This window comes from Trachypithecus francoisi, unplaced genomic scaffold, assembly GCF_009764315.1.
Source record: "Trachypithecus francoisi isolate TF-2019V2 unplaced genomic scaffold, Tfra_2.0 Lachesis_group12, whole genome shotgun sequence".
Taxonomy (NCBI): Eukaryota; Metazoa; Chordata; class Mammalia; order Primates; family Cercopithecidae; genus Trachypithecus; species Trachypithecus francoisi.
The window spans coordinates 7,108,342-7,135,083 of NW_022681457.1; the positions used below are offsets into that span (position 1 = coordinate 7,108,342).

The following is a 26,742-nucleotide window of genomic DNA, read 5'->3' on the forward strand; positions in this document are numbered from 1 at the left end:
GGGTCATCTCTAAGACATCCCAAAAGAAACCCACCTCCCCCTATCTGTTACAGTCTCATCCATTCTCAGAGACTAAGATTTTCCTCCTCCTTTGTGTTCTACTTATTCTAAGGGTCCTTTTCCTTTTCTGCTCTGCCCCTTTTATATTTGGCTAAGTCTCTCTAATTACACAAAAGTTGTGAGTGACAATTCCATTCTTTACAACTGTCATTCCCTTCAATGACAAAATACTCTCCTCTTTCCAAATCATTCTCTCTCCAAATCAATATATAGTTTTTGGTTTTCTATGTGTTGGGAAATATTAAATCAAGCAAAGCAGCCTCTCCAGCACAACTTTCTGGGATGCTGGAAATGATGACAAAGAGTCCCCATTGTCTCAAAGTTCTGTTCACTCTGCCGTCCAGTTTGGTAGCAGCTATTCACATACAGCTCTTGAGCAGTGAGGGAACTGAATTTTTAAATTTTGTGTTCAGTTTCTTTAATTCTAAAATTTAAGTAGCCACAAAAATTAGCAGGGAATTTGTAATCTCTTGGAGAGATAAGACCTGGGCATAAAAAACAAAACAAAACAAAACCTCATTTTTGTACTCAGGTGCTTAAGTACCATTAACAGCAGTCCTTCTGCTACTCCTTGAACAACAAATGATCGTGTCCCCTGGACACAGTTACTCCATGGTCATTTCACCTAAGGTAGATATTTGCATCCCCTGACTAGATTAGCTGAGTGTAATGATACCACTGAAAATTAACCCCACAAACTCTCTGGGAGACCACACACTTTTTCTTCTTTGACCTCAGCTCCTGGAACAGGACACAGTACAAAGGATATAATTTTAAAATATTTGTTTAATGAGACAAAATGACTAGTTTCACAGATCCCTCTGCATAATATAAAGTTCTGAAAGTTTATGGTCCTGGTTTTCAATTAATCCTTCACACTGGTCTAAGGAAACTGAATTGACACAAATGCATCCCACATCCCACCATTCCAGTATTTTCAGTCACTGCAACACCCCCGATACCAATTCTTTCATCTCTTTTAAAAATTCACAGTACTTCATTTCCTCCACTTCAAAGTACTTGGGCTTCCTTTACTCATTTATTTGACACAATAGAGCAATTGTTGTGTATGTGTTTAGGCTAACATCAGATTTTGCCTGTGCATCACAGCATACATTTAAATAGGATGAGTTTATCAGGCTTTCTCTGCCTTATACATTTTCTCTCAGTGTATGCTTTTCAGCCACATAATGAACTACAAATTTTTGCTCCACCCTTTTTCCACGTAGATCTGAGTTCTCTTCCTATGAGTTTTCTGTAACATAAAATAAGACATAATTGATCACGGAAGGCACAACCACATTCACCGCATTCACAAGGTTTCTGTCCTGTGCAAATCCTCTATCATCTCCTGAGGCTGCACATCTGACCACTGGCTGTCCCACAAGGACTATGTTCCTGTTTGCCAGGAGGCTGCTGATGTTTAGTGATGTCTGAGGGGCCACGGAAGGCACTTGTGTAGTCACCCCATTAGCGGAGTTTTTCTCCTGCATGACATCACTGGTGTGTAATAAGCTGTGCTTCTCTGCAGGAGGATTTTCCACCTTGACTGCATCTTGTTTCTCCCTTGTGTGTATTCTCTTATGCTTAACCAGGCACGACATATACGCAAATGCTTTCCCACACTCGTTGCAGCCATAGGGTCTCTCTCCTGTATGAGTCCTTTGATGGACAATGAGCTTTTGCTTTGTGCTAAAGGCCTTCCCACATTCACTACATTCAAAGGGTTTCTCTCCTGTGTGAATTCTTTGATGTTTAATGAGACCTGACTTCTGAGAACAGGATTTTCCACATTCACTGCACACAAAGGGCGTCTTTCCTGTGTGAAATCTCTGATGTGCTATGAGGCAAGTCTTCTGAATGAAGCCTTTTCCACATTCATTGCATATATAAGGTTTCTCACCTGTATGAATTCGCTGGTGTACGATGAGATTTCCTTTCTGGATGAAGCCTTTTCCACATTCACTGCATATATAGGGTTTCTCTCCGGTATGTGTTTTCTGATGTATGTTGAGCCGTGATTTCTTGAGAAAGGCTTTGCCACATTCAGGGCATTCATAAGGTTTTTCTCCTGTATGAGTTCGCTGATGTTCAGTGAGCATGAACTTTCTGGAGAAGGCTTTCTCACATAGACTACATCTGTGGGGTTTCTCTCCTGTATGCATTACCTGGTGATCAGTTAGCCAAGACTTCTTGATGAAGGCTTTCCCACATTCACTGCATACATGATGCTTCTCCAATTTTCGTGTTTTCTGATGCTTGGGACTGATGAATTGGGACTTAGTGCTGATGAGTTTTTGACTTGCAGGGAATTTAATTGCAGTATGAAGTCGTTCATGGTTAGCATGAAGAAAGGAGTCCCCATTTCCAGTAAACTCAAAAGAGTTCTTTATTTCATAGCCTTTGCTCTTATTAACTAAAGTTAAATTTGATTTCAAACTTTTTCTATGTAAGTCAAATATATCATGATTTTGCCCTAACAGAAACTGACTTTTGCTGCAATGAACGATATTTTCAAATGCATCTTGTTCATGACATTGTTTCCTTCTGTTCACTAGGCTTTCACTATGCAAGCGCTTCAGCACATGATCATCAACTTTCCAGATTTCTAGAAAGAAAAGAACAAAGATTTCCATCATTTTGATTTGAGGTAAAAGTCTGTTTTGGTTTTTTGTTTGTTTGTTTGTTTGTTTTTAGATGGAGTTTCACTCTGTTGCAATGCTGCAATCTCAGCTCACTGCAACTTCCGCTTCCCGGGTTCAAGCAACTGTTCTGCCTTAGCCTCCCAAGTAGCTGGGATTACAGGTGCCTGCTACCATGCCCGGCTAATGTTTGTAGTTTTAGTACAGACGGGGTTTCACCATGTTGGCCAGGCTGGTCTCAAACTCCTGACCTCACGTGAGCCATTGTGCCCAAAGTATTTTTTTTTTTTTTTGAGTCGGGGAGATGGAGTCTCACTCTGTCGCCCATGCTGGAGTGCAGTGGCACAATTCCGGCTCATGACCAAACTTGTTTTGTTTTGCTTTTTTTGCGGGGGAGATGGAGTCTCACTCTGTCGCCCAGGCTGGAGTGCAGTGGCACAATCCCGGCTCACAGTCTAAGTACTTTTTTTTTTTTTTTTTGCGGGGGGCGGGACGGAGACGGAGTCTCACTCTGTCGCCCAGGCTGGAGTGTAGTGGCACAATCCCGGCTCACTGCAACCTTGGAAGTGATTCTCCTGCCTCAGCCTTCCATGTGGCTGGGATTACAGGCATGTGCCACCACATCCAGCTAATTTTGTATATTTAGTAGAGACAGGGTTTCATCATGTTAGCCAAGTTGATCTCAAACTCCCAACCTCAGGTGATCTGACCGCTTCAGTCTCCCAAAGTGCTGGGATTACAGGTATGAGCTGCTGCACCTGGCCCCAAAGTATTTTTTTTAATGCCTTGATGTGAGGTGTCTCTTTAGTAATAACCGTATGACCTGAGTGTAAATAAAACTACATGTTTAATGTTCCTTGCACATTGGCAAAAAATAATAGTATAAACAAACTAAAAGGTGAAAGCAGTTAGCATAAAAACAAGGTTAGATCACTAATAATGAATAAAGACAGATTTGGCTGCTTTCTAAATGTGCCTTGCAAAACAAAGACCTTAAAAATACAAGCAATTCACTGTGACCAGCAGACCAGAGGTTGCAGGGCCATTTCATCCAAAGAACAGATCCATCCATTCCACATCCTCTTACTGAATGATCACCATGTACCAGGTATGGTGCTAGTGTTGGGGATAGGCATGAGAATCGCTTGAACCCAGGAGGCAGAGGTTGCTATGAGCCAAGATCACACCATTGCACTCCAGCCTGGGCACACAGTGAGACTCTGTCTCAAAAAATAAATAAATAAAAATAAATAATAATAAGTAATTTTTAAGGGAATGAGTCAGGGAAGTAATCGTATGTGTGGAACACACCGGGGAGGGTTTAGGAAAGAAGATGGAAATCTCTTTGTGAGCAGGATGGTATTGTATCACAGAGATCACTGAAACGAGAACTTTGACGGGTAACATGGTTTACTGGGACTTAGTGTCATCAGAATACGACAGGGAAAAAAACAAAAGCAAATTATTAAACACAGAAAGGAATCAAAGGGAAGTAGGGCAGGAGTTACGACCTGGTTTAAGCTGGCCTTGGGAATGCAGGATATTTTTAAAAATGACTTTTTTACTTAGAGATTCATCATGACTAGCAGATATCTTTAAAGAAGAGAGCTCTTCAGACAGGTAATGCCTGGATGGCCAGGATGTACAGGAACAAATGAGAATACAAACTTAACAGGGGTTTTCTTGGAGGAAAGATGATTCTAGTTCTTTGCAGTTACTAGGAACTCGAGGGAGAGTTGCCATCAAATAAATTACACAGAACTAAAATCTGTGTTAGGTAACAACCGGGAGATGTCAGTTTGGGACTCTCCTCCAGGGAATGGAAGGCGCTTAACTTACTAGAATGAAGGAAACTTTGAAGAGTGAAGGGCATAGATGAGAAAATGGAAAATGGGGCCTTTGGAGAACCTAAGAATAAGGAAAAAGAGAAGCCAAGGAAGCCAACGCACAGTGAAAGCCCAGTTTACCATGAGGAAGCCACTATCACATCCAACACAGCGGAGGTGTTAGGAGGGAAGGTCAGCATTAGTCAAGGGGCATGAAGGGGCGGGAGTTCGAGAAGTTTCCTCTTTGGAGAGAGGCGTGGAAGGTGGAATTTCATAACAAGAGAGGTGGAAGGACATGAAGAAGGGAAATACTTGAAACCCGAGGAAGAAGAAAATTATGCAGGCAAACAAAAAATATGTAGATAAGATAAAGAATCAGATCTCTGAAGAGATAAAGGGATTTTTTTTTTTTTTTTTTTTTTTTTTGAGACAGAGTCTCTCTCTGCCGCCCAGGCTGGAGTGCAGTGGCCGAATCTCAGCTCACTGCAAGCTCCGCCTCCTGGGTTTACGCCATTCTCCTGCCTCAGCCTCCCAAGTAGCTGGGAATACAGGCGCCCACCACCTCGCCCGGCTAGTTTTTTGTATTTTTTAGTAGAGACGGGATTTCACCGTGTTAGCCAGGATCTCCTGACCTCGTGATCCGCCCATCTCGGCCTCCCAAAGTGCTGGGATTACAGGCTTGAGCCACCGCGCCCGGCCGATTTTTTTTTTTTTTAACTCTAAATTCCTACAAAGAAAAACAGGTCTCACACTGGGAGAGAGATGCGTAGAGGAACTGTTTACATATCCTCAAACCCCCTTCACAGCTGTGTTGCCTTCTCTGACCAACTTAGAATGTGACTTCCACAGCCTTCTGCCTTGTGGGTTCTCTCACCTGAACAGGCTCCACTGTGGATTCCATCTTCTGTTGTCCATGGTGGTTCTCCTTGTTCCAACTTGAAGAATACATCCGGTTTGCTAGCTTGATACCCTGTTCGTGGGAAATGACAGAGGACTTAGACATATCAAATTGGGCTGGCAATGTCAAGAGGAAGAATGCTACATTTCAGGAAACTTGAGTTTCTTAAAATATGGAAAGTTTAGTTTCATATCTGAAACTATGAAAGTTTAGTTTCATATCTGTAACATCAAGGTTTTTCTCTCACAAGAGGGTAGATTACACCATCTTGTGTGCGGGCAAGAGAAGGATCTGAGAATCTAACACTTCAGAGTACTGGAGGCATTCCAAAGAGGTAAGCATCTGAGAAAGGAAGGCCACTGACTGGGCACCCTCTGAGTGACACAGGGCAGCTGTCCTCACCCACTGCCACCAGGTTGCTGTAGTTCTCCAACATCACGTCCCGGTACAGGTCCTTCTGAGCAGGGCCCAGGAGCTGCCACTCCTCCCAGGTGAAGTCCACAGCCACATCCTCCAGTGTTACGGATTCCTGTAATAATAGTCCTGTTTAATAAAGTCATGTCTTTTTGATGATATGGAAGAAATGCTAAAGTTTTTCTGCTCATTTCCACTCTACAGGCTGTGTGTTTATACCAAATAGTTGTTGTTGTTTTTCTTTAAATACATTGTAGAAGAAGTAAAGTCCTAATATAATATTATGTCATTGTATATTCAATTATCCTCCATTGGGGAAAAGAAAGAGAGATCAGACTGTTACTGTGTCTATGTAGAAAGAAGTAGACATAAGAGACTCCATTTTGTTCTGTACTAAGAGAAATTCTTCTGCCTTGAGATGCTGTTAATCTGTAACCCTAGCCCCAACCCTGTGCTAGCAGAGACGTGTGCTGTGTTGACTCAGGGTTTAATGGATTTGGGGCTATGCAGGATGTGCTTTGTTAAAAAAGTGCTTGAAGGCAGTATGCTTGGTAAAGGTCATCGCCATTCTCTCATCTCAAGTACCCAGGGACACAGTACACTGTGGAAGGCGGCAGGGACCTCCGCCCAGGAAAGTCAGGTATCGTCCAAGGTTTCTCCCCATGTGACAGCCTGAGATTTGGTCTCCTGGGAAGGGAAAGACCTGACCGTCCCCCAGCCCAACATCCATAAAGGGTCTGGGCTGAGGAGGATGAGTGAAAGAGGAAGGCCTCTTTGCAGTTGAGATAAGAGGAAGGCATCTGTCTCCTCCTTGTTGCTGGGCAATGGAATGTCTTGGTGTAAAACCCAATTGTGTGTTCTATTTACTGAGATAGGAGAAAACCGCCTTAGGGCTGGAGGTGAGACATGCTGGTGGCAATACTGCTCTTTACTGCACTGAGATGTTTGTGTAAAGTCAAATATAAATCTGAACTACATGCACATCAAGGCACAGCACCTTTCCTTAAACTTATTTATGACACAGAGTCTTTGCTCACATGTTTTCCTGCTGACCCTCTCCCCACCATTACCCTGTAGTCCTGCCACATCCCCCTCTCCAAGATAGTAGAGATAGTGATCAATAAATACTGAGGGAACTCAGAGACCAGGGCCAGGCGCAGGTTGTCTGTATGCGGAGCACCGGTTCCCTGGGCCCACTTTTCTTTCTCTATACTTTGTCTCTGTGTCTTATTTCTTTGCTCAGTCTCTCCTGCCACCTGATGAGAAATGCCCACAGGTGTGGAGGGGCCGGCCACCCCTTCATCCCAATTGGAAGTTTCTATAAAGTGTGGAAGTTAAATCTTGCTAACCTAAAAACAACATATTTACACATTTTATATATGTAAATATATATGAATGCATGTACATATATTTGTTTACATAGATGCAGACAAAAGACATATATACAGTCATCCTTTAGTGTCTGTAGGGTATGGGTTCCAGGACCTCCTGAGGATGCTCAAGTGTCTGATATAAAATGGCACAGTATTGGTCAGGCACAGAAGATCACACCTGTAATCCAAGCACTTTGGGAGGCCAAGGCAGGAGGGTCACCTGAGCCCAGGAGTTCAAGACCAGCCTGGGCAACATGAGACCCCGTCTGTACAAAAAATTTAAAAATTAGCTAGGTGCAGTGGTGAGTGCCTGTGGTCCCAGCTACTTGGGAGGCTGAGGCAGGAGGTTCATTTGAGCCCAGGAGTTAGAGACTACAGTGAGTTATGATCATGCTACAGAACTTCAGCCTGAGCAACAGAAAAAGACTCTGTCTCTAATAAAATAAAATGGAAGAGTACTTGCAGATTTGCATGTAATCCACGCACATCCTCCTAGATACTTTTTTTTTTTTTTTTAAAACAGAGACTCACTCTCTCTCCCAGGCTGGGGTGCAGTGGCATAATCTCAGGTCACTACAACCTCCACCTCCCAGGAGCAGGCAATTCTTCTGCCTCAGTCTCCCAAGTAGCTGGGACTACAGGCTGTGCCACTACACCTGGCTAATTTTTGTTTTTTGTTTTGAGATGGAGTTTTGCTCCTGTTGCCCAGGCTGGAGTGCAATGGTATGATCTCAGCTCACTGCAACCTCTGCCTCCCAGGTTCAAGCGATTCTCCTGCCTCAGCCTCCCAAGTAGCTAGGATTACAGGTGCCCGCCACCACACGCAGCTAATTTTTTGTGTTTTTAGTAGAGATGAGATTTCACTATGTTGGCAAGGCTGGTCTCAAACTCCTGACCTCAGACAATCCACCCGCCTCAGCCTCCCAAAGTGCTGGAGTTATAGGAGTGAGCCACCATGCCCAGCCCCATATACTTTAAATTATCTTTAGATTACTTATAATATCTAATACAATGTAAATGCTATGTTAACAGTTGTTATACTGTATTGTTTAGGGAATCATGACAATAAAAAGTCTGTGTGTGCTCAGTTCAGATGCTTTAAAAAATATATATTTTCAATCCTCAGTTGGTTGAATCCATGGATGTGGAAGTCATGGATATGGAGGGCCAACAATATATCACAAATCCAGGCCTCCTATTTTTCTGATGGACTAATTATAAATTGAGGGTTCCCATGACCTTCTCCTTGACTTTGATAATTTTTCAAGGAGGAGAAAATCAATGGATTTTCTTGATTGGAAATCAAGAATGGAGAAACAATATCCAAAGATCTAACACTGAAAATTTTTCAGAACTGATTAAACACTCCAAACTTCAAACTCAAGAAATCCAAGTTTTCAACCAAGAAGTCTACATGTAGACACAACAGATTGAAACTAAATTACACCAGATACAAAGGGGAGACTATAAAAGCATCCAGAGACCAAAGACAGGTTACCTACAAAGGAGACAAAATTTTCTGACAGCTGACTGCTCCAGAGAAATCATTATAGCCAATAAATATTGGAACAATAAGTGTTAAGGTCCTCAGCTCTTGAACAACACAGCCCAACCCTGAAGACCATTTGGGACTGAAAGGCATGGCTGGCAAGGGACCTACAGCCCTGTAATAGTGACAATTAAGACTGCTTATCGGCCGGGCGCGGTGGCTCAAGCCTGTAATCCCAGCACTTTGGGAGGCCGAGACGGGCGGATCACGAGGTCAGGAGATCGAGACCATCCTGGCCAACATGGTGAAACCCCGTCTCTACTAAAAATACAAAAAAAACTAGCCAGGCGAGGTGGCGGGCACCTGTAGTCCCAGCTACTTGGGAGGCTGAGGCAGGAGAATGGCGTGAACCTGGGAGGCGGAGCTTGCAGTGAGCTGAGATCCGGCCACTGCACTCCAGTCCGGGCGACAGAGCGAGACTCCGCCTCCAAAAAAAAAAAAAAAAAAAGACTGCTTATCAATGAATTGTCAATCTCCTGTCTCAGGATGCCTTTAAAGAATACTGCTGGGTGGAAAATTGAGTCATTGAAGACCCAGGGAACAGCAGAAGATATACTCTATACTCATTTTATTATAGAGGCCAGTGAACACACTTGATAGATGATATAAGTACTTAATCCTGGTTGGTTTACCCATTTTAAATTATTTATGTGAGATATCTATTTGGTAAAAAGTAAAGTGACAGTCCTACCTCAATCCACACTCAAAAATAATTTACTATATGACAGATCTATGGCTGGCAGATGGCTCAATGAACTCCACCCTCCCAGTGTTCACACCTTTATGTAGCTCCCACTTGCAGAGAGCCAAAGGCCCATGGGACGTGACCAACTCAGTATTCCACTGGAGGCTATATGATCAAACAGCAAACTGTTTATCATGAATGCAGGATGTGAGTAAACTCATGATTGCTCCTGCAGACAGAAGGTTTTCTGGAGGCAATCACACTCTGGCGCTGAGGTTATCTACTGTAACATCTAGAGAATGCAGTCTTGTGAGTCTACTCTGGACTGAGCAGCTGACCCCTTCTTCCACTGCGCCCCACTCAACTATCTCTTTTGCCTAAAAATATGGAGGGCTGTGTAAAGCTCAGAGCCCTTGTCCACTAGAGGCAAGGTACCCTCTGACCCCTTCTTCCAAATATACTCTTTTGTCTCTTGTCTTTTATTCCTGTGTTCACCACCCTTTGTTCCATCCCCCTAGGTCCATGCAGGTTACAAGTGGCGCCCAAACAGGGACAGAATTGGGTGCTCTACACCCTCTCCTTGAGCATGGACTGGCCTAGTGACTTACCTCTATTCAGAAGAATATGGCAAAGGCATTGGAATCTCACTTCCTTAATTAAGCTATATGTGTTTAAAACAATTATTCAATGATAATTGTTATTTTTGTTTTGTTTTGTTTTTGTTTTTTGAGATGGAGTCTCGCTCTGTTGCCCGGGCTGGAGTGCAGTGGCCGGATCTCAAGCTCACTGCAAGCTCTGCCTCCCGGGTTTACGCCATTCTCCTGCCTCAGCCTCCCGAATAGCTGGGACTACAGGCGCCCGCCACCTCACCCGGCTAGATTTTTGTATTTTTTAGTAGAGACGGGGTTTCACCGTGTTAGCCAGGATGGTCTCGATCTCCTGACCTCGTGATCTGCCCGTCTCGGCCTCCCAAAGTGCTGGGATTACAGGCTTGAGCCACCGCGCCCGGCCTGATAATTGTTAAAGCACAGTAAGGAAGACTTTATTCAGGGACATTATGATCGGCATATAGACAAATGTAATGGGATTTTGCAGTGTTAGAGGGTGACTGAACTCAACTCTAAATACAGCAAAAGCAAGTGGGAATTTACAGCCAAGGAGCAGAGAGTCAGTAATACAAAACTACCAAGAGGGCCAGGTGCAATGGCTTATGCCTGTAATCCCAGCACTTTGGGAGGCCAAGGCAGGAGGATTGCTTGAGCCCAGGAGTTCAAGAGCAGCCTGGGCAACACAGTAAGACCCCATCTCTATTAAAAAAAAAGAAGAAGAAGAAGAGGAAGAGGAGGAGGAGAAGGAGGAGGAAGGAAGAAGGAAGAAGAAGGAGGAAAACAAGAAAGGAAGAAAGAAAAAAAGCAGAAAAGTAAAAGTAAAAAATAAAAAAAGCATAGTCAACCCAACCCTGCCACACACACACACACACACACACGCATGTTTATGACTTTTTATCATTTTTCAAATTAAATACTTGATTCTCTCCCAACCCCCAATGGTAACAAATGCATTTTTTTTCAAGTATCACTATAAACTGATGGAATTTTATACAATGAATGTTCTTCCATCATTTGCAATCATTGGTCTTTGGATGCTCAAAGTATAGCATCTGAGGCCAATGAAGAGTCCCTTCAAGTTGGCTGCTATGTTCTTTGAAATATGATTCTATCATGTAAAAAACAAAAATATATATATCATAATAGATATATATGTTTATGTCTACAGATAGATTCATATAAACTCATGCTTTCATTAATACATACATAGACATAGATCCACACGCAGATACAGTGACAGGAAGTAAATATTACCAACCATTTACAGAAGGGGATTAAGAAGAAAATATATGAGGCCGGGCGCGGTGGCTCAAGCCTGTAATCCCAGCACTTTGGGAGGCCGAGACGGGCGGATCACGAGGTCAGGAGATCGAGACCATCCTGGCTAACACGGTGAAACCCCGTCTCTACTAAAATATACAAAAAATTAGCCGGGCGAGATGGCGGGCGCCTGTAGTCCCAGCTACTCGGGAGGCTGAGGCGAGAGAATGGCGTAAACCCGGGAGGCGGAGCTTGCAGTGAGCTGAGATCCGGCCACTGCACTCCAGCCTGGGCAACAGAGCAAGACTCCGTCTCAAAAAAAAAAAAAAAAAAAGAAGAAAATATATGAAAAGGGAACTTTCTCTTTCTTTCTTTTCTTCAATTTTATTAAACAGAGACAGGGTCTCACTAGATTGCTCAGGCTGGTCTCAAACTCCTGAGACAGGCTGAGACATGGCCTTGTGGGAAGGAAAAGACCTGACCGTCCTTCAGCCCAACACCCGTAAAGGGTCTGTGCTCAGGAGGATTAGTGAAAGAGGAAGGCCTCTTTGCAATTGAGATCAGAGGAAGGCATCTGTCTCCTGCTCGTCCCTGGGAATAGAATGTCTCAGTGTAAAACCCAATCGTACATTCTATTTACTGAGATAGGAGAAAACCACCTTATGACTGGAGGTGAGACATGCTGGTGGCAATACTGCTCTTTACTGCACAGAGATGTTTGTGTAAAGTCAAACATAAGTCTGGCCTACGTGCACATCAAGGCACAGCACCTTGCCTTAAACTGATTTATGACACAAAAACCTTTGCTCACATGTTTTCCTGCTGACCCTCTCCCCAGCATTACCCTGTAGTCTTGCCACATCCCCCTCACTGAGATAGTAGAGATAGTGATCAATAAATACTGAGGGATCTCAGAGACCAGTGCCGGCATGGGTCCTCCATATGCTGAGCACCAGTCCCCTGGGCCCACTTCTCTTTCTCTATACTTTGTCTTTGTGTCTTATTTCTTTTCTCAGTCTCTCGTCCCACCTGATGAGAAACACCCACAGATGTGGAGAGGCTGGCCCCCTTCATATTCCACAGTGGTACATAAGGAATCCTTCAAGAAACAGCCACAGGAAACCTGCATCTGCATTTATGAGAAAGCTGCTATTCTGGACACCATCCGCCACATCACCTCTAGGAAGAACCACTGAAGAAATTTCCTGAGACCAAAGTGCCATGAAATAATGGCATCCCCCCAGGAAGTAATCTGTTTATATTCAAAACCAGGACACACCATGTAAATCATGATTGTCTTGTGATATTGGCTGTTAGAGATATTAGATGCAGGCTGACCCACAGGATCTTCCAGCCATGCATGATGTCACAAAATTCATAATTCAGTGTTAATGCGATGAACATTATCTTCCTTATCCTACTGTTTTGCATGATATTGAGTTTAAAAACTAAGCTCATTTATCTCCAGATCCTGCTTTTTGAAATGTATGCTTTTTATATTAGTGAGATAGATGTGTATAGGCTTCTACAAATCTATTATGGAACAAAGGAAAGAATAAAACAAACCATAAGTCAGTTACCTGGGCCTGGATCATTTTCTTCTGTTCTTGGAAAACAGCATTCAACCGGGATGGTCTGTCTTTGTATCTTCTGGAGTTCTCTTCAGAAGTCTCAGTCTTCACTCAAGTGTGCCCCTAGAAATGGTGATACCCGCCGGGCGCGGTGGCTCAAGCCTGTAATCCCAGCACTTTGGGAGGCCGAGACGGGCGGATCACGAGGTCAGGAGATCGAGACCATCCTGGCTAATACGCTGAAACCCCGTCTCTACTAAAAATACAAAAACTAGCCGGGCCAGGTGGCTGGCGCCTGTAGTCCCAGCTACTCGGGAGGCTGAGGCAGGAGAATGGCGTAAACCCAGGAGGCAGAGCTTGCAGTGAGCTGAGATCTGGCCACTGCACTCCAGTCCGGGCAACAGAGCGAGACTCCGTCTCAAAAAAAAAAAAAAAAAAAAAAAGAAATGGTGATACCCAAATCCACTTCCTCTCTCTTCGGGTGATGCTTTTTCTCCTGAGGAGTCAGTACCTGTGGGCTGAAGAACAAATTCGAGGTAAGTGGTACATTTTCTCTGGGCCCAGATACTGTCACTGCTCCTAGGCACTCATCTTAAAACAATGCCCCCAACATAGTTAACTATACCTTTATTTGGAGCCCCAGAAGATTTTATCCCTCTGGCCAATAATATCGAGGATTCTTATTGTGGTGGAAGTATGCCTTTCCTCTGTGACGTTTCTGTGAAAGGACTGTGAAGGAAATGAGACCTTGTCTCATAGCAGCACGCCTCAGGAGCTGCTGAACTCTCAGGCAGATTAGTTTTAGAAAAGAGACAATCAGCAAGAAGAGAAGCTGGTCTGTTTTCGTTTAAATCATGTGTGTTCACACACCTCTTCAAAAGTCTTTGTACATACACCCTGTGAGGACATATACTTCAGTTTGAAAGCCAATGTACTGGGCAAATCATCAGCATTGTCATAAAAACAGTAGTGACAATATTTTAGGAGGTTTTAAATACATAAATAGCTAAAATACACAACAATTTACTGGATAAATTAGGTGGTAAATGAAGTTGATGTGCTCTAAGGTTTCTGTAGAATGGAAAAGTCCTAATTAGCAGAAGAATATGACAAAGGTTGCACACTACATGTAATCTCTGGTGTTACAATTAAAACTACTAAGTCCAGGCACAGTGGCTCAGGCCTGTAATCCCAGCACTTTGGGACGCTGAGGCGGGCGGATCACTTGACATCAGGAGTTTGAGACCAGCCTGGCCAACATGGTGAAACCCCATCTCTACTAAAAATACAATCATTCTGGAAGCTGAGGCAGGAGAATCACTTGAACCCGGGAGACGGAGGTTGCATGAGACAAGACTGTGCCATTGCACTCCAGCCAGGGCAAAAAGAACAAAACTCTCTCTCTCTCACACACACACACACACACACACACAAAACAACAACAACCTAGTCATTGTTTTAAAGTACATAATTTCCAAGCCAACAAAAGGGGGAAAAATAATAGTAAGAAAATCATCCAAAAGAAGAGAATCAAAAACAGAGAGCAAAAAGAGCAAATACAACGCATTTAGATAGCTGTTTTAAAATAAAATGTACTAAGAAAATTACATTACATTAAGAATTTATGCTAAGTAAAAACAGAACATGGATTCCAGTTAATTACCTTAAATATAAATGCCTCAAAACTGTTAGAATGGATTAAAAATTAAAATCGAATAACATCTGGGTTTTTAATGTTTTTTTGTTTTTTTTTTTAGATGGAGTCTTGCTCTGTTGCCCAGGCTGGAGTGCAATGGTGCGATTTTGGCTCACTGCAACCTCAGCCTCAGCGTTCAAATGATCAAATAGCAAACTGTTTATCATGAATGCAGGATGTGAGCAAACTCACGACTGCTCCCGCCGACAGAAGGTTTGCTGGAGGCAATCACTCCCTGGCACCAAGGTTACTACTGCAACATCTAGAGAATGTAGTCTTGCAAACCCTACTCTGGACTGAGCAGCTGACCCCTTCTTCCACCCCACCTTCTCACTATCTCTTTTGCCTAATAAATATGGAGGACTGTGTAAAGCTCAGGGCCCTTGTCCACTAGAGGCAAGATGCCCCCTGATCCCTTCATACAAATATATTCTTTTGTCTCTTGTCTTTATTCCCACGTTCGCCCCCCTTTGTTCAGTCCACCTAGGTCAGAGCAGGTTACAAATGGCAACTCAGAACAGGCACTCCAAGGACACCCAACTAGTGGCGTCCGAACATGGGACTTCAAGGATGTGAATGAAGGTCTGCTGGAGCAGGGGAACTGAAATTGACAAGGTGAACGGGGACCCCGCGATGAGTCTGCTGGCAGTGGATATAAGGTCAGTGCCCTAAAGAGGCACTGGGAACAGTGCTTTAAAGAAGTACTGGAAAATTTTCTGAATCAGGGTAACAAGCGAAAGAATCTGTCTACTGAAGAAAAACATTATGTGCAGTTGCTTAAAGTTCCGTCGAGGCAGTCTGGAGCTCAGGTTAATTCGCAGACACTTACTAACCTCCTGCAGAAGCCACAAAAAGTTATTACGCATAACCCATGGTTTCCACAGGGAGGTACTCTTGATGTGGAAAAGTGGGACAGAGCAGGAGAAGGATTAAAACAGGTTCAACAAAAAGGTTTTAAAGTCGATTCTTCTGTTTTATCTACTTGGAGTTAGTTCGTACTATATTTCTGCCATTATCTCATTATTATTCTGCGGGACAGCAGGCTGAATCTAAAAATCTGAAAGAATCTGTTACCCCACCCACAGTTCCAATTGAAAACAAAAAACAGGAGAGGGAGGATAAAAATTGGCCTATACGGCCTCCTCCAGTTGCAGAAACATCTATACAGCCTTCTTCGGTGGCAGAAATAGAAACCCCAATACAAAGAATTTTATGTTCTGCTGTCATAGCTCGAGAGCCCTTAGGACCTTGTGCTTTTCCTATTTCCATAAGGCCTGATCCAAACAATCCACAGCAGGTTATTCATGAACACACCCCACTGGAGTTTAAGTCGCTGAAGGAATTAAAAGCGAGTGTGGTAAATAATGGCATACAGAGCCCATTCCCCTTAGGATTGCTAGAATCTGTGTTTGGTGCTATGTGTCTTTTACCCTTGGATGTGAGACACTTGGCGTGAACTTGCTTGTCCGCTAGTGCATATCTGACATGGAATTTAAAATGGCAAGAAATGTGTGCAGAGCAGGCTAAACAGAACCATGTTGCTGGATATGGAGACATTAAAGAGGATACGCTGTTAGGTATCGGCCCTTATTCAGACCTAGAACATCAAATGGCACTCCCTGATGCTGCTTATCAGCAGTGTGCACAGGCCGCTAAACACGCCCGGGCCACAATCCTGAAGAGGGAGTCGCAGCACGATCTTTTTTATATATCATGCAAGGGTCACGGGAACCCTATGCACAATTTCTTGCAAGATTACAAAAGGCAGTGCAGCATTAGATTCCTCATACCGCGGCTGCAGAAATGCTAACCTTAACTCTAGCTTTTGAGAATGCAAACGTGGATTGTAAACGTGCACTGGCACTGGTGAGGGGTACAAAAATCTTGGGAAATTTTCTCAGAGCTTGTCAGGATATAGGAACTCAGTTTCATCAACCTGCAATGTTAGCATAAGCAATGACTGATTTAGCAGTTGACAAATCTAAAAGGAGCCAAGGGTCAAACCCTAAAATGGGAAAATATAGTTGTGGAAAAACTGGACATTTAAAAAAGGAATGCTACCAGATCTCAGGACAGAAAGGATATTACAATGCAGTTCACTCCCCCAGCAGAAAAAACACCAGGACTCTGTCCTCACTGTAACAAAGGAAATCACTGGGCTAACCAGTGCTGCTCAAAATTTCATCAGAATGGCACCCCACCCCCACCCCCTGTCAGCAAAGGAGACAGGGTCCTGGACCCGGGCCCTTCAAACAATGAGGGTATTCCCAGTGCAGATCACAACCCGCTTTCAGGGATGCGTTCCTGGAGGCACATTGACTCCCTCAACCCAGGAACACCAGGAAGTGCAGGATTAGATCAACCCACCAGAGAAAGAATCACATTAGTTAGGGAAGACAAACCTATCAAAGTTCCCACTGGTATTTGGTGACCTTTACCAACAGGACACATGGACTAATTTTAGGCAAAAGCCGCCTTAACTTGCAAGGCATCACTGTAGTCCCAGGAGTGATAGACTCCGATTATGAAGGAGAAATTCAAGTAGTTTTAATGTCACAAGATCTTTGGGTTTTTGAACCAGGAGAATATATTGCTCCATTATTGCTTATTCCCTGTGAATTACACCCTTCCCCACGAAAAGAGAAATGAGGAAATAAAGGGTTTGGGAGCACGGCTACACGGGAAATCTATCTATGCCAACCCATTGCCTCTAACAGACCTACCTGTGTAGTACAAATTAAAGGAAAGACATTTTATGGGCTTAGGTATACAGGAGCTGATGTGTCAGGAAAATGTACAGGACGGGCACATCAAACATTACACTGCATGTTGAAAAGACAAAAAGGGGGTATAGGAGGCCAGCTACCACCTCAATCAAAACTATACTTAGCCTTATTTACTTTAAATTTTCTGACTCCTGGTACGGATGGTAAGACTCCAGCAGAAAGACATTGGCAACTGTTGGAGGAAAAGAGGAAAGTTTATCCGAAAGTGTTATGGAAATCCCCATAAGAAGGACAATGGAAAGGCCCGGTGGATTTACTGACATGGGGATGAGCATATGCTTGTGTTTTATAGGAGATGGACAAGCCATGTGGTGCCCTCAAGGTGCGTGCGACCATGGAATGGGAGACTGGAGGGACCCAGGTGGCCAACCATGGGCCCAGTCCCTCCTATACGAGCCATGAGTCAGCTAAGCCTGAGTGCAAAGATGGAGAGAAGGCCGACCAGAGTCACGATGACATCAACCCCCATAACCTGGGGACAACTCAAGAAAACCACGTAGGAAGCTAAGAAACTACTGGAGTGTCAGGGATAGGCAAAAACCCGATTCCACGTTCTTGGCCATGCTAGCCACAATGTCCTGTGCGGTATGTTTTCCCTGTGCACAGGCAAAAACATATTGGGCATATGTTCCCATCCCCCAGTAGTACGGCCTGTACTTTGGAGCTCACTCCTCCCGAGATTTATCACGATCAGGGAGAGTCAGCTCCAGGACCCCTCACTCCCCCTGACATAGAACATTAGGCTCTCAGAACAATGTCATTAATTACACTGCTCCACTGGAAGGACTCCCTTTGTGTATCACCACAAAGATGTCGCTCAGCCACAGCTGTCTTACAATTCAAGCTCAAACATGGTTGAGTCACTACGGAAAAACCATGCACTTATTAAGTCTTGGTTGGGTTAATGTAACTGGTGTGCTAACCAACCAACCATTCCCCGTCCAGTCGCCCTAACTGTGCTGATTATACAGAATGGATTCTATTCAATAGTTCCTACCCCACTCCGTGGACCCAGCATCTTGGTCCACTGACTAGTAAAACAATCTATGCTAAACTGGAGACATTGTGGATTGGGGACCTAAAAGTCAATTAGATGGAAAAGGTGGAAGTCAGAAATCATGGCACAAACTTCGCTGGCATCGGTGGCAAGCTTTTAATGCTTCTTCTTTATACAACACCAGGATCCAATTCCAGTCATCCGCTCAGATTGCTTGGCATGGAGCAGGCGTTAGCCCACCTCTTCCTCAGTGGCATTATCTGGGGAGGAAAGGACCAATTCAAGAAACGATATGGAAGGCAGCACTCCCGTTTATGAATGGCAACATCTGGATTGGAACACTAATAATAGCAATAGTAAGCGACACAGTCTTAATGTTGCATTTGTAAGGAACATCACCAGTCAATTTACAGTTTGTGTTTTTAATCCTTGTGTCTTTTTGGCAGCTAAGAAGGACCAGCTCCAGGTAAACAACACCCAATTGACCTGTAAAGCTTGTCAGTTGTATCACTGCATTAATCATAGCACATTGCGAACACATAATATCTCTACACTGATGATTTTTTTTTTTTTTTTTTTTTGAGGCGGAGTCTCGCTCTGTCGCCCGGACTGGAGTGCAGTGGCCAGATCTCAGCTCACTGCAAGCTCCGCCTCCTGGGTTTCCGCCATTCTCCTGCCTCAGCCTCCCAAGTAGCTGGGACTACAGGCGCCCGCCACCTCGCCCAGCTAGTTTTTTTTTGTATTTTTAGTAGAGACGGGGTTTCACCGTATTAGCCAGGATGGTCTCGATCTCCTGACCTCGTGATCCGCCCGTCTCGGCCTCCCAAAGTGCTGGGATTACAGGCTTGAGCCACCGCGCCCGGCCGATGATTTTTAGGTTGCATCCCTGGGCTGTCGATTCCTGTTCATCTGTCGGAGCCATGGGCTGCCACACCTGCTTTGCATTTTGTGAGACTTCTAACTCAGCTTACTCATTGTGTCCATAGAGCCTTAGGCATGATCATTTTTGCTATTGTTTCCTTGGTCACACTAATAACTTCCGCTGTGATATCTTCTGTAGCTTTGCATAATTCTATTCAAACAGCTCAGTATGTGGAGAACTGGACATGCATAGCCAACCAAGCGTGGTTACTTCAGAATAAAATTAATACTGAGTTACAAACTGAAGTGGCAATGTTGAAATTCACGGTTCTGTGGTTAGGGGAACAAGTACAAAGCTTGCAGTTGCAGCAATTGCGTCATCATTTTAATCACACTCATATTTGTGTAACCAACCTAGAATACAACCAAAGTGAGTACCCATGGGACCTCGTGAAAGCCCATTTGCAGGGAGCTTTCACATCCAACCTCACCTTTGATATTGGTGAATTACAAAACAAAATTCTTGATTTAAATAGGCAAACTCAAGAATTTCAGCCTTCTTTAGAAGATTGGACCAAATTCCAGGAAGGCCTGGAGAGCCTCAACCCTCAGACCTATCTAAAGTACCACAGTAACATCTAACATGTAGTTCTTGGAATAATGTTGTTTTGTCTCTGTCTTCTGTTCACAGTCTGTAAAATCGGATGGACTGCCAATCGGAGAATGAGAGCTGCCCAGCCTGGCCTTACATTCTTTCAATTAATACATAAACAGAAAGGGGGCTATGCAGGGAGCCAAAAGCCCCAGGGAGGTGACCAACTCAGCATTCCACTGGAGGCTATATGATCAAACAGCAAAGGGTTTTTCATGAATGGAGGATGTGAGCAAACTCACAACTGCTCCTGCGGACTGCTCCCACCGACAGAAGGTTTGCTGGAGGTAATCACTCCCTGGCGCCGAGGTTATCTACTGTAACATCTAGAGAATGCAGTCTTGCAGGCCTGCTCCGGACCGAGCAGCTGACCCCCTCTTTCACCCCCACCCCCCACCCTTCTCACTATGTCTTTTGCCTAATACGGAGGGCTGTGTAAAGCTCAGGGCCCCTGTCCACTAGAGGCAAGGTGCCCCCTGACCCCTTCTTCAAAATATACTCTTTTGTCTCTTGTCTTTATTCCCGCGTTTGCCCCCGCTTTGTTCAGTCCCATAGGTCCATGTGGGTTACAGCCCGCCACCACACCTGGCTATTTTTCCTATTTTTAGTAGAGATGGGGTTTCACCATCTTGGTCAGGCTGGCCTTGAACTCCTGACCTCATGATACACCCGCCTTGGCCTCCCCACATGCAGTTATTATAGTTGATATGTCTGAAACAAAATGATATGGGAAGTTTGAGAATAAAAGGTTGGAGACAATATGTCACAGAGAGAGTCATGAAAGATAATCTGTTATAACTATATCTTAGACAAAACTGACCAGAAATTAGCCTAAAGAATTATCAGAGAGAAAGAGAAACAATGCTCACTGAAAAGAGGTGCGATTTGGCTCTTCATTCATAGAAATACTTCACATCTATACCCCTAACAACAGTCTTGAAATGTATACAGCAAAAAATAGAACCAAAAACAAGAAACAGAAAATTCAGACTAAAAGAAGACTTTAACAGACCTCTCCTAGTAACTGGCAGAACAAACAGACCATCAACAAACAAAATAACATTTATAAATGAGAAAGAAATGAAACTTTTAATCTGAGGAATCTGACTCCCTTTAAATTATCAGGTCTAGAGAGGCATTAAAATGTGGCAGCAGTCTTTCTGATAGGGGTTCCCCTGAAAAAAAAAAGAAAAGAAAACATTAAAAACTAAAAAAAAAAAATTTAATGTGACAACAGTCACATCTCATTTCCCCCTCAAGCTAAATAATCATCTCTTAAAGCCACTTGTATGTAGGCTCTAGACGAACTCACACCAAGTAGCCATAAAATGCCATTCACTGGAAATGATAACTCATAAAACCCCATAGTTAACAATGTATAGCCAATCACTAATTGACGTTATTTCTGTAAACCAATGAGAATTCTTGCCAAACAACTTTATGTCAGCTCACGGTTTGTTCCCTTTTGCCTTTAAAACCTGCTTGTAACAAAATCCTAACAGAGCACTTACCAAGGCAACCTGAAAGCATTTTCCCAGGCAGCTGTCCTCATTTCGGCTCAAGTAAACTCTTTAAAATTATATTTTGTGCAGTTTCCTCTTTTAGGTTGACATAAACAATATCATTTAGAAGAACTCGAATATATTTTTAAAATTAGAAATACTGAAATAAATTTTAACAGTTTTAAATAAATTCAAAGATGTACTATAAAGATGGGCTGGAAAACGAAGCATTTTTAAAATATCAAGTCTCCCAAATCTACAGATTCAATGAAATCACAGTCAAAAATCCCAAACTGATAATGAATAGTTTAAATAGCTATAAACTTTTTTTTTCAGTTTGAAAAAAAAGTTAGAAGACTTGCCATATCAGTTATGAGGACTTATAAAGGTAACTTAATTAGGACAGCACAATATTAGTACAATAATGGACAAATAGGACAAAGGAACAGAATAAAATCCTTATAAGTGGAATTAACCACATACAGAGACTCAGTGACAACGACAGCACTACAGGGAAGTGATAAAGGCTGTCTTTTCAATAAATAGAACTGAGGGTGCTGTGGCTCGTGCCTGTAATCCGAGCACTTTGGGAGGCTGAGGCAGGTGTGGGGGAAAGAAACAGAGATCAGACTGTTACTGTGTCTATGTAGAAAGACGAAGACATAAGAAACTCCATTTTAATCTGTACTAAGAAAAATTCTTCTGCCTTGAGACACTGTTAATCTGTAACTCTAGCCCCAACCCTGAGCTTGCAGAGACATGCTGTATTGACTCAAGGTTTAATGAATTTAGGGCTGTGCAGGATGTGCTTTGTTAAAAATGTGTTTGCAGGCAGTATGCTTGGTAAAAGTCATCGCCATTCTCCAGTCTTGAGTACTCAGGGACACAGTGCACTGCGGAAGGCCACAGGGACCTCTGCCCAAAAAAGCCTGCGTATTGTCCAAGGTTTCCCCCCACTGAAGAAAGCCTGACATTATGACCTTGTGGGAAGCGCAAGACCTGACCGTCCCCCAGCCCAACACCCGTAAAGGGTCTGTGCTGGGAGGATTAGTAAAAGAGAAAGGCCTCTTTACAGTTAAAATAAGAGAAAGGCATCTGTCTCCTGCTCGTCCCTCGGAATGGAATGTCTCAGTGTAAAATATGATCGTACATTCTATTTACTAAGATAGGAGAAAACCACCTTATGACTAAAGGTGAAACATACTGGCAGCAATACTACTCTTTACTACACTAAGATGTTTGTGTAAAGTCAAACATAAATCTGGGCTACATATACAAGACACAAGATCTTTCCTTAAACTTATTTATAACACAGAGTCCTTTACTCACATGTTTTCCTACTGACCCTCTCCCCACCATTACCCTATAGTCCTGCCACATTCCCCTCACAAAGATAGTAAAAATAGTAAGCAATAAATACAAGAAAACTCAGAGACCAGTGCTGGTGCGGGTCCACTGTATACTGAACACCAGTGCCCTGGGTCCACTTTTCTTCCTCTATACTTTGTCTCTGTGTCGTAGTTCTTTTCTCAGTCTCCACAGGTGTGGAGGGGCAGGCTCCCTTCAGGCAGGTGGATCACTTGAGGCCAGAGTTCGAGACCAGCCTGGCCATCATGGTGAAACCCCGGCTCTACTAAAAATACAAAAAGTAGCCAGGCAAGGTGGCGCATGCTGGTAATCCCAGCTACTCGGTAGGCTGTGGCACAAGAATCACTTGAGCCCAGAAGGCGGAGGTTGCAGTTGAGCCAAGATCGCGCCACTACACTCCAGCCTGGGCAACAAGAGCAAGACTCTATCAAAAAAAAAAAAGAAATCAATAAATGGTACTGGGGATGGGGACAGAAGGTTAAACCCCCCCCTCACAACATACACAAAAACCATTTAGGATCAACTGTCAATTTCAATGGTAGAAACATATCAATAAAGCTTTAAAGAAGATTAATTTAGGAGAATCTCTCAATGTTATTAGGGTATGGCCAGATATTTTAAGCAGGTCACATAAAGCACCCTATAAAGCAAACTCTATTCTGCTAGGGGAACAACCACTTTAGAGAACAGTTTGACGCTTATTTTGACTGAAGTTACACACACCCTATGAAGCAGCAGTTTTACTCTGAGGTGCGCATCTAGGTATATATCTCTGCCTCCCCCAAATGAGAGCACATATGAACCAAAGGACATTTACACAAATTTTCACAGATGCATTATTCATAATAATACAAGCTTTAGGCAATACAAATGTAATTAATAATAGAAAAAACCTGCTACATTTTACATAATGGAACGTGATAGAAAACCTATCATACTTTTGGCCCAGCCTGCAAGAATGCTTTTTATATTTTTAAAGGACTGTAAAACAAAAAGCAAATTAGCATATGCAAGAGACCATATGTAGCCTGCAAGCCCTAAAATATTTACTGTAAATTTGCCTGATCGCTGTCATTGAGCAAAGAAAATATACTCAGATGCAACAGGAAAGACCCTCATCAATAATGAGTAAAAGAAGGCTGACACAAAAAAAAAATGATGTACAATTCCATTGATATATAGAGTTTACAACAGGCAAAACTGTATTAACTACAGTGATAAATAATGATTAATTATATAAAGAAAAGCCTAAAATACTTTTCGCTGTGAGGATGGAAAAAGGCTCACAGAACACCACTGGTGTGCTAACCATGTTCTATTTCTTGACCTGGGCAATGATTGCTTATACATATATTGCCTCCATGATAATTAAATTGTACATTTAAAATATATAAATCTAGAAAAATTAACAAAGTAAAGGAAGAAAGCAACGATACCAAACACTTTACCTCCAGGAAAGGTGTTAACTCCAGACAATACAATGGGTGAATGTCCACTAACACTCTATTTTCCTACTTTGTATTGGAAAGTTGAGCCAATGCATTAAGATAAGAATGAATTACAAGCATTACAAAGTAAGACAGAAAATTAAGGTTATTCTCAGGCGATATGGAAAACGAGATTCAAGAAATTACATATTTAAAAAAGAAAATGCTCCCTCTGAAACTCCCAGGCAGCTTTCCGCATATATAGTTGGCTAGAATTGCACCATATGCCTAAGCTCATTTCCATGTCAAACCTATCACTAGCAATGGCAACTGGAATCACCAAGATTGGCTAAGACCAACCAGGTCTTACTAAGAAACTGGGATTTGGGTCTCCTAGCCCGGGGATGAATACTTCACAAAATGGAGATTCTGATAAGAAAGTGTGAATATAAGACGGGCAATGGCCGGGCGCGGTGGCTCACGCCTGTAATCCCAGCACTTTGGGAGGCCGAGACGGGCGGATCACAAGGTCAGGAGATCGAGACCATGGTGAAACCCCGTCTCTACTAAAAATACAAAAAACTAGCCGGGCGTGGTGGCGGGCGCCTGTAGTCCCAGCTACTCAGGAGGCTGAGGCAGGAGAATGGCGTGAACCCAGGAGGCGGAGCTTGCAGTGAGCCGAGATCGCGCCACTGCACTCCAGCCTGGCGACAGAGCGAGACTCCGCCTCAAAAAAAAAAAAAAAAAAAAAAAAAAAAAAAAAAAAGACGGGCAAGCACCACTGTCACTATATATTAAAAAGTGAAGGCCGGGCGCGGTGGCTCATGCCTGTAATCTCAGCACTTTGGAAGGCCGAGGGGGGCGGAACACCGGAGGTCAGGAGTTCGAGACCAGCCTGGCCGACGTGGGAAAACCCCGTCTCTACTAAAAATACAAAACTAGCCGGGCGTGGTGGCGTGCGCCTGTAATCCCAGCTACTCGGGAGGCTGAGGCAGAAGAATTGCCTGAACCCGGGAGGCAGAGGTTGCCGTGAGCCGAGATTGTGCCACTGCACTCCAGCCTGGGAGACAAAAGTGAAACTCCGTCTCAAAAATAAAAAATAAAATAAAAAATAAAAGAAGTGAATGCAGAAGTTGGCAAAATTTTCGATTTTGCCGGCCATGAGGTCTCTGTCACAACAACTCAACGCTGCCTTTGCAGTCATAGACAATATATAATTGGGGGGTATGACTGAACTTGACCCCCCAACCTGTAAATAGCCACTTCAAGGATCAGAAGAGTAGATACATGGTTTCGAACTAATGCTGGGGGCTGTGTCGCCTTTTGCCCCAGTAACCAAGGTTCGAACCTAAACCCAGAACCCAGGGCTCCAAAGTCTTGAAAGCTTCAGCCCTCACAAGCCTTTGTACAACAGACACTGGCCCCATGCCTCTTCCTCATCCGAACCACAGACCAGACACTCTCCAGTGAAGGACATCCTCCCAGACTCCAACATCACTGAGTCCCAAATTAAATCCTGAACCCGAAGCAGACGCCGCATCGATCCTAAGCGCCACCTCCATCCTTTACAAGCAGAGTGATCCATAACTTGACAGTTAGGACACGGTCGTTGATCACCACAGACCCTTAGTCACTGTACTCACACCAAAGGCACGCGGCCCACAGACAGGGGGATCACAGACTCCCACCAGGTATCTCCCAAATGGCTGCACCCCGGCGCTCCCCGGTCTTCCTGCGAAACACTACGTGGTCCAGGATACACCACGTCCTCAGACCTCCCAAACCTTCCACTGAGACAAAACCTGAACTGGGACAAAAAACTTTCAGAGACAAAACCACACACTGACCTCTATTTTCTCCAGATCCACAGGCAGGGCCTCAACGTTACACTTCCGTAAACTGCTTCTACTTCTGGAGTCCTCGCACAGGTTTATGGTCCACCTACGGCGGCCGAGAAGAACCTAAAATGTTTAAAAGAGCAAGGACAACCGCATTTACGGCGTTTCCTAGGCTGTAATATGGCCGCGCCCATAGCCGTGGCTCCATGACGGCAGCCATGTTTGAAAATCGGACGTACAGAGGCAATGGCAGGTTTTTGAGCCAGCAGCCAGGGAAGATGAGAAGTCACTGAAATCGCCTCATTTCCTGGCACTTAAAGTCTTGCGAAAAGGGGCAGATTTTCAGAGACTCAAGCTTTATCAGGCAAATATGGGGCAAGCTAAATTTCCTTTAGCACTTTGCCATCCACTTGGTTAAATTAAAAAAAAAAAAAAAAGGTTTTGAAAAAAACAAGTAACAGTGCAGCCAGGTGTATACCTACAGAGAATGAATTGGAAATGGAAAAGCTAATGTATCAGGTAGAAAGGGAAAAGGCAACACATCAGGTAGGCAAACACCCACGGGAAAGCGTCTGGCGAAAAACAGCTTGCAGGAAGAGGTTTTTAAGAACAGAAAAATAGGCCGGGCGCGGTGGCTCAAGCCTGTAATCCCAGCACTTTGGGAGGCCGAGACGGGCGGATCACGAAGTCAGGAGATCGAGACCATCCTGGCTAACAGGGTGAAACCCC

General features: G+C 43.7%; 1 protein-coding gene across 3 annotated transcripts in view; it reads right to left on the reverse strand.

The window, feature by feature from the left end:
* Positions 1 to 828: 828 nt before the first annotated feature.
* The window catches only part of ZNF350 (zinc finger protein 350), a 28,656-nt gene continuing 2,742 nt past the window's right edge, over positions 829 to 26,742 (reverse strand). The window contains exons 1-7 of one of the 3 annotated variants that reach the window (XM_033224377.1): positions 26,023 to 26,136; positions 20,966 to 21,053; positions 13,346 to 13,404; positions 12,896 to 13,028; positions 5,829 to 5,955; positions 5,403 to 5,498; positions 829 to 2,668 (exon numbers count right to left, since the gene is read on the reverse strand). In XM_033224377.1, the coding sequence (XP_033080268.1) occupies positions 1,305 to 2,668; positions 5,403 to 5,498; positions 5,829 to 5,955; positions 12,896 to 12,910 (1,602 nt within the window). In that variant the 5' untranslated portion in view covers positions 12,911 to 13,028; positions 13,346 to 13,404; positions 20,966 to 21,053; positions 26,023 to 26,136 and the 3' untranslated portion in view covers positions 829 to 1,304. Of the gene's footprint in view, positions 2,669 to 5,402; positions 5,499 to 5,828; positions 5,956 to 12,895; positions 13,029 to 13,345; positions 13,405 to 18,497; positions 18,626 to 20,965; positions 21,054 to 26,022; positions 26,137 to 26,742 lie in introns of those variants that run through there. The other 2 variants (XM_033224378.1, XR_004440507.1) reach the window with 2 other exon arrangements.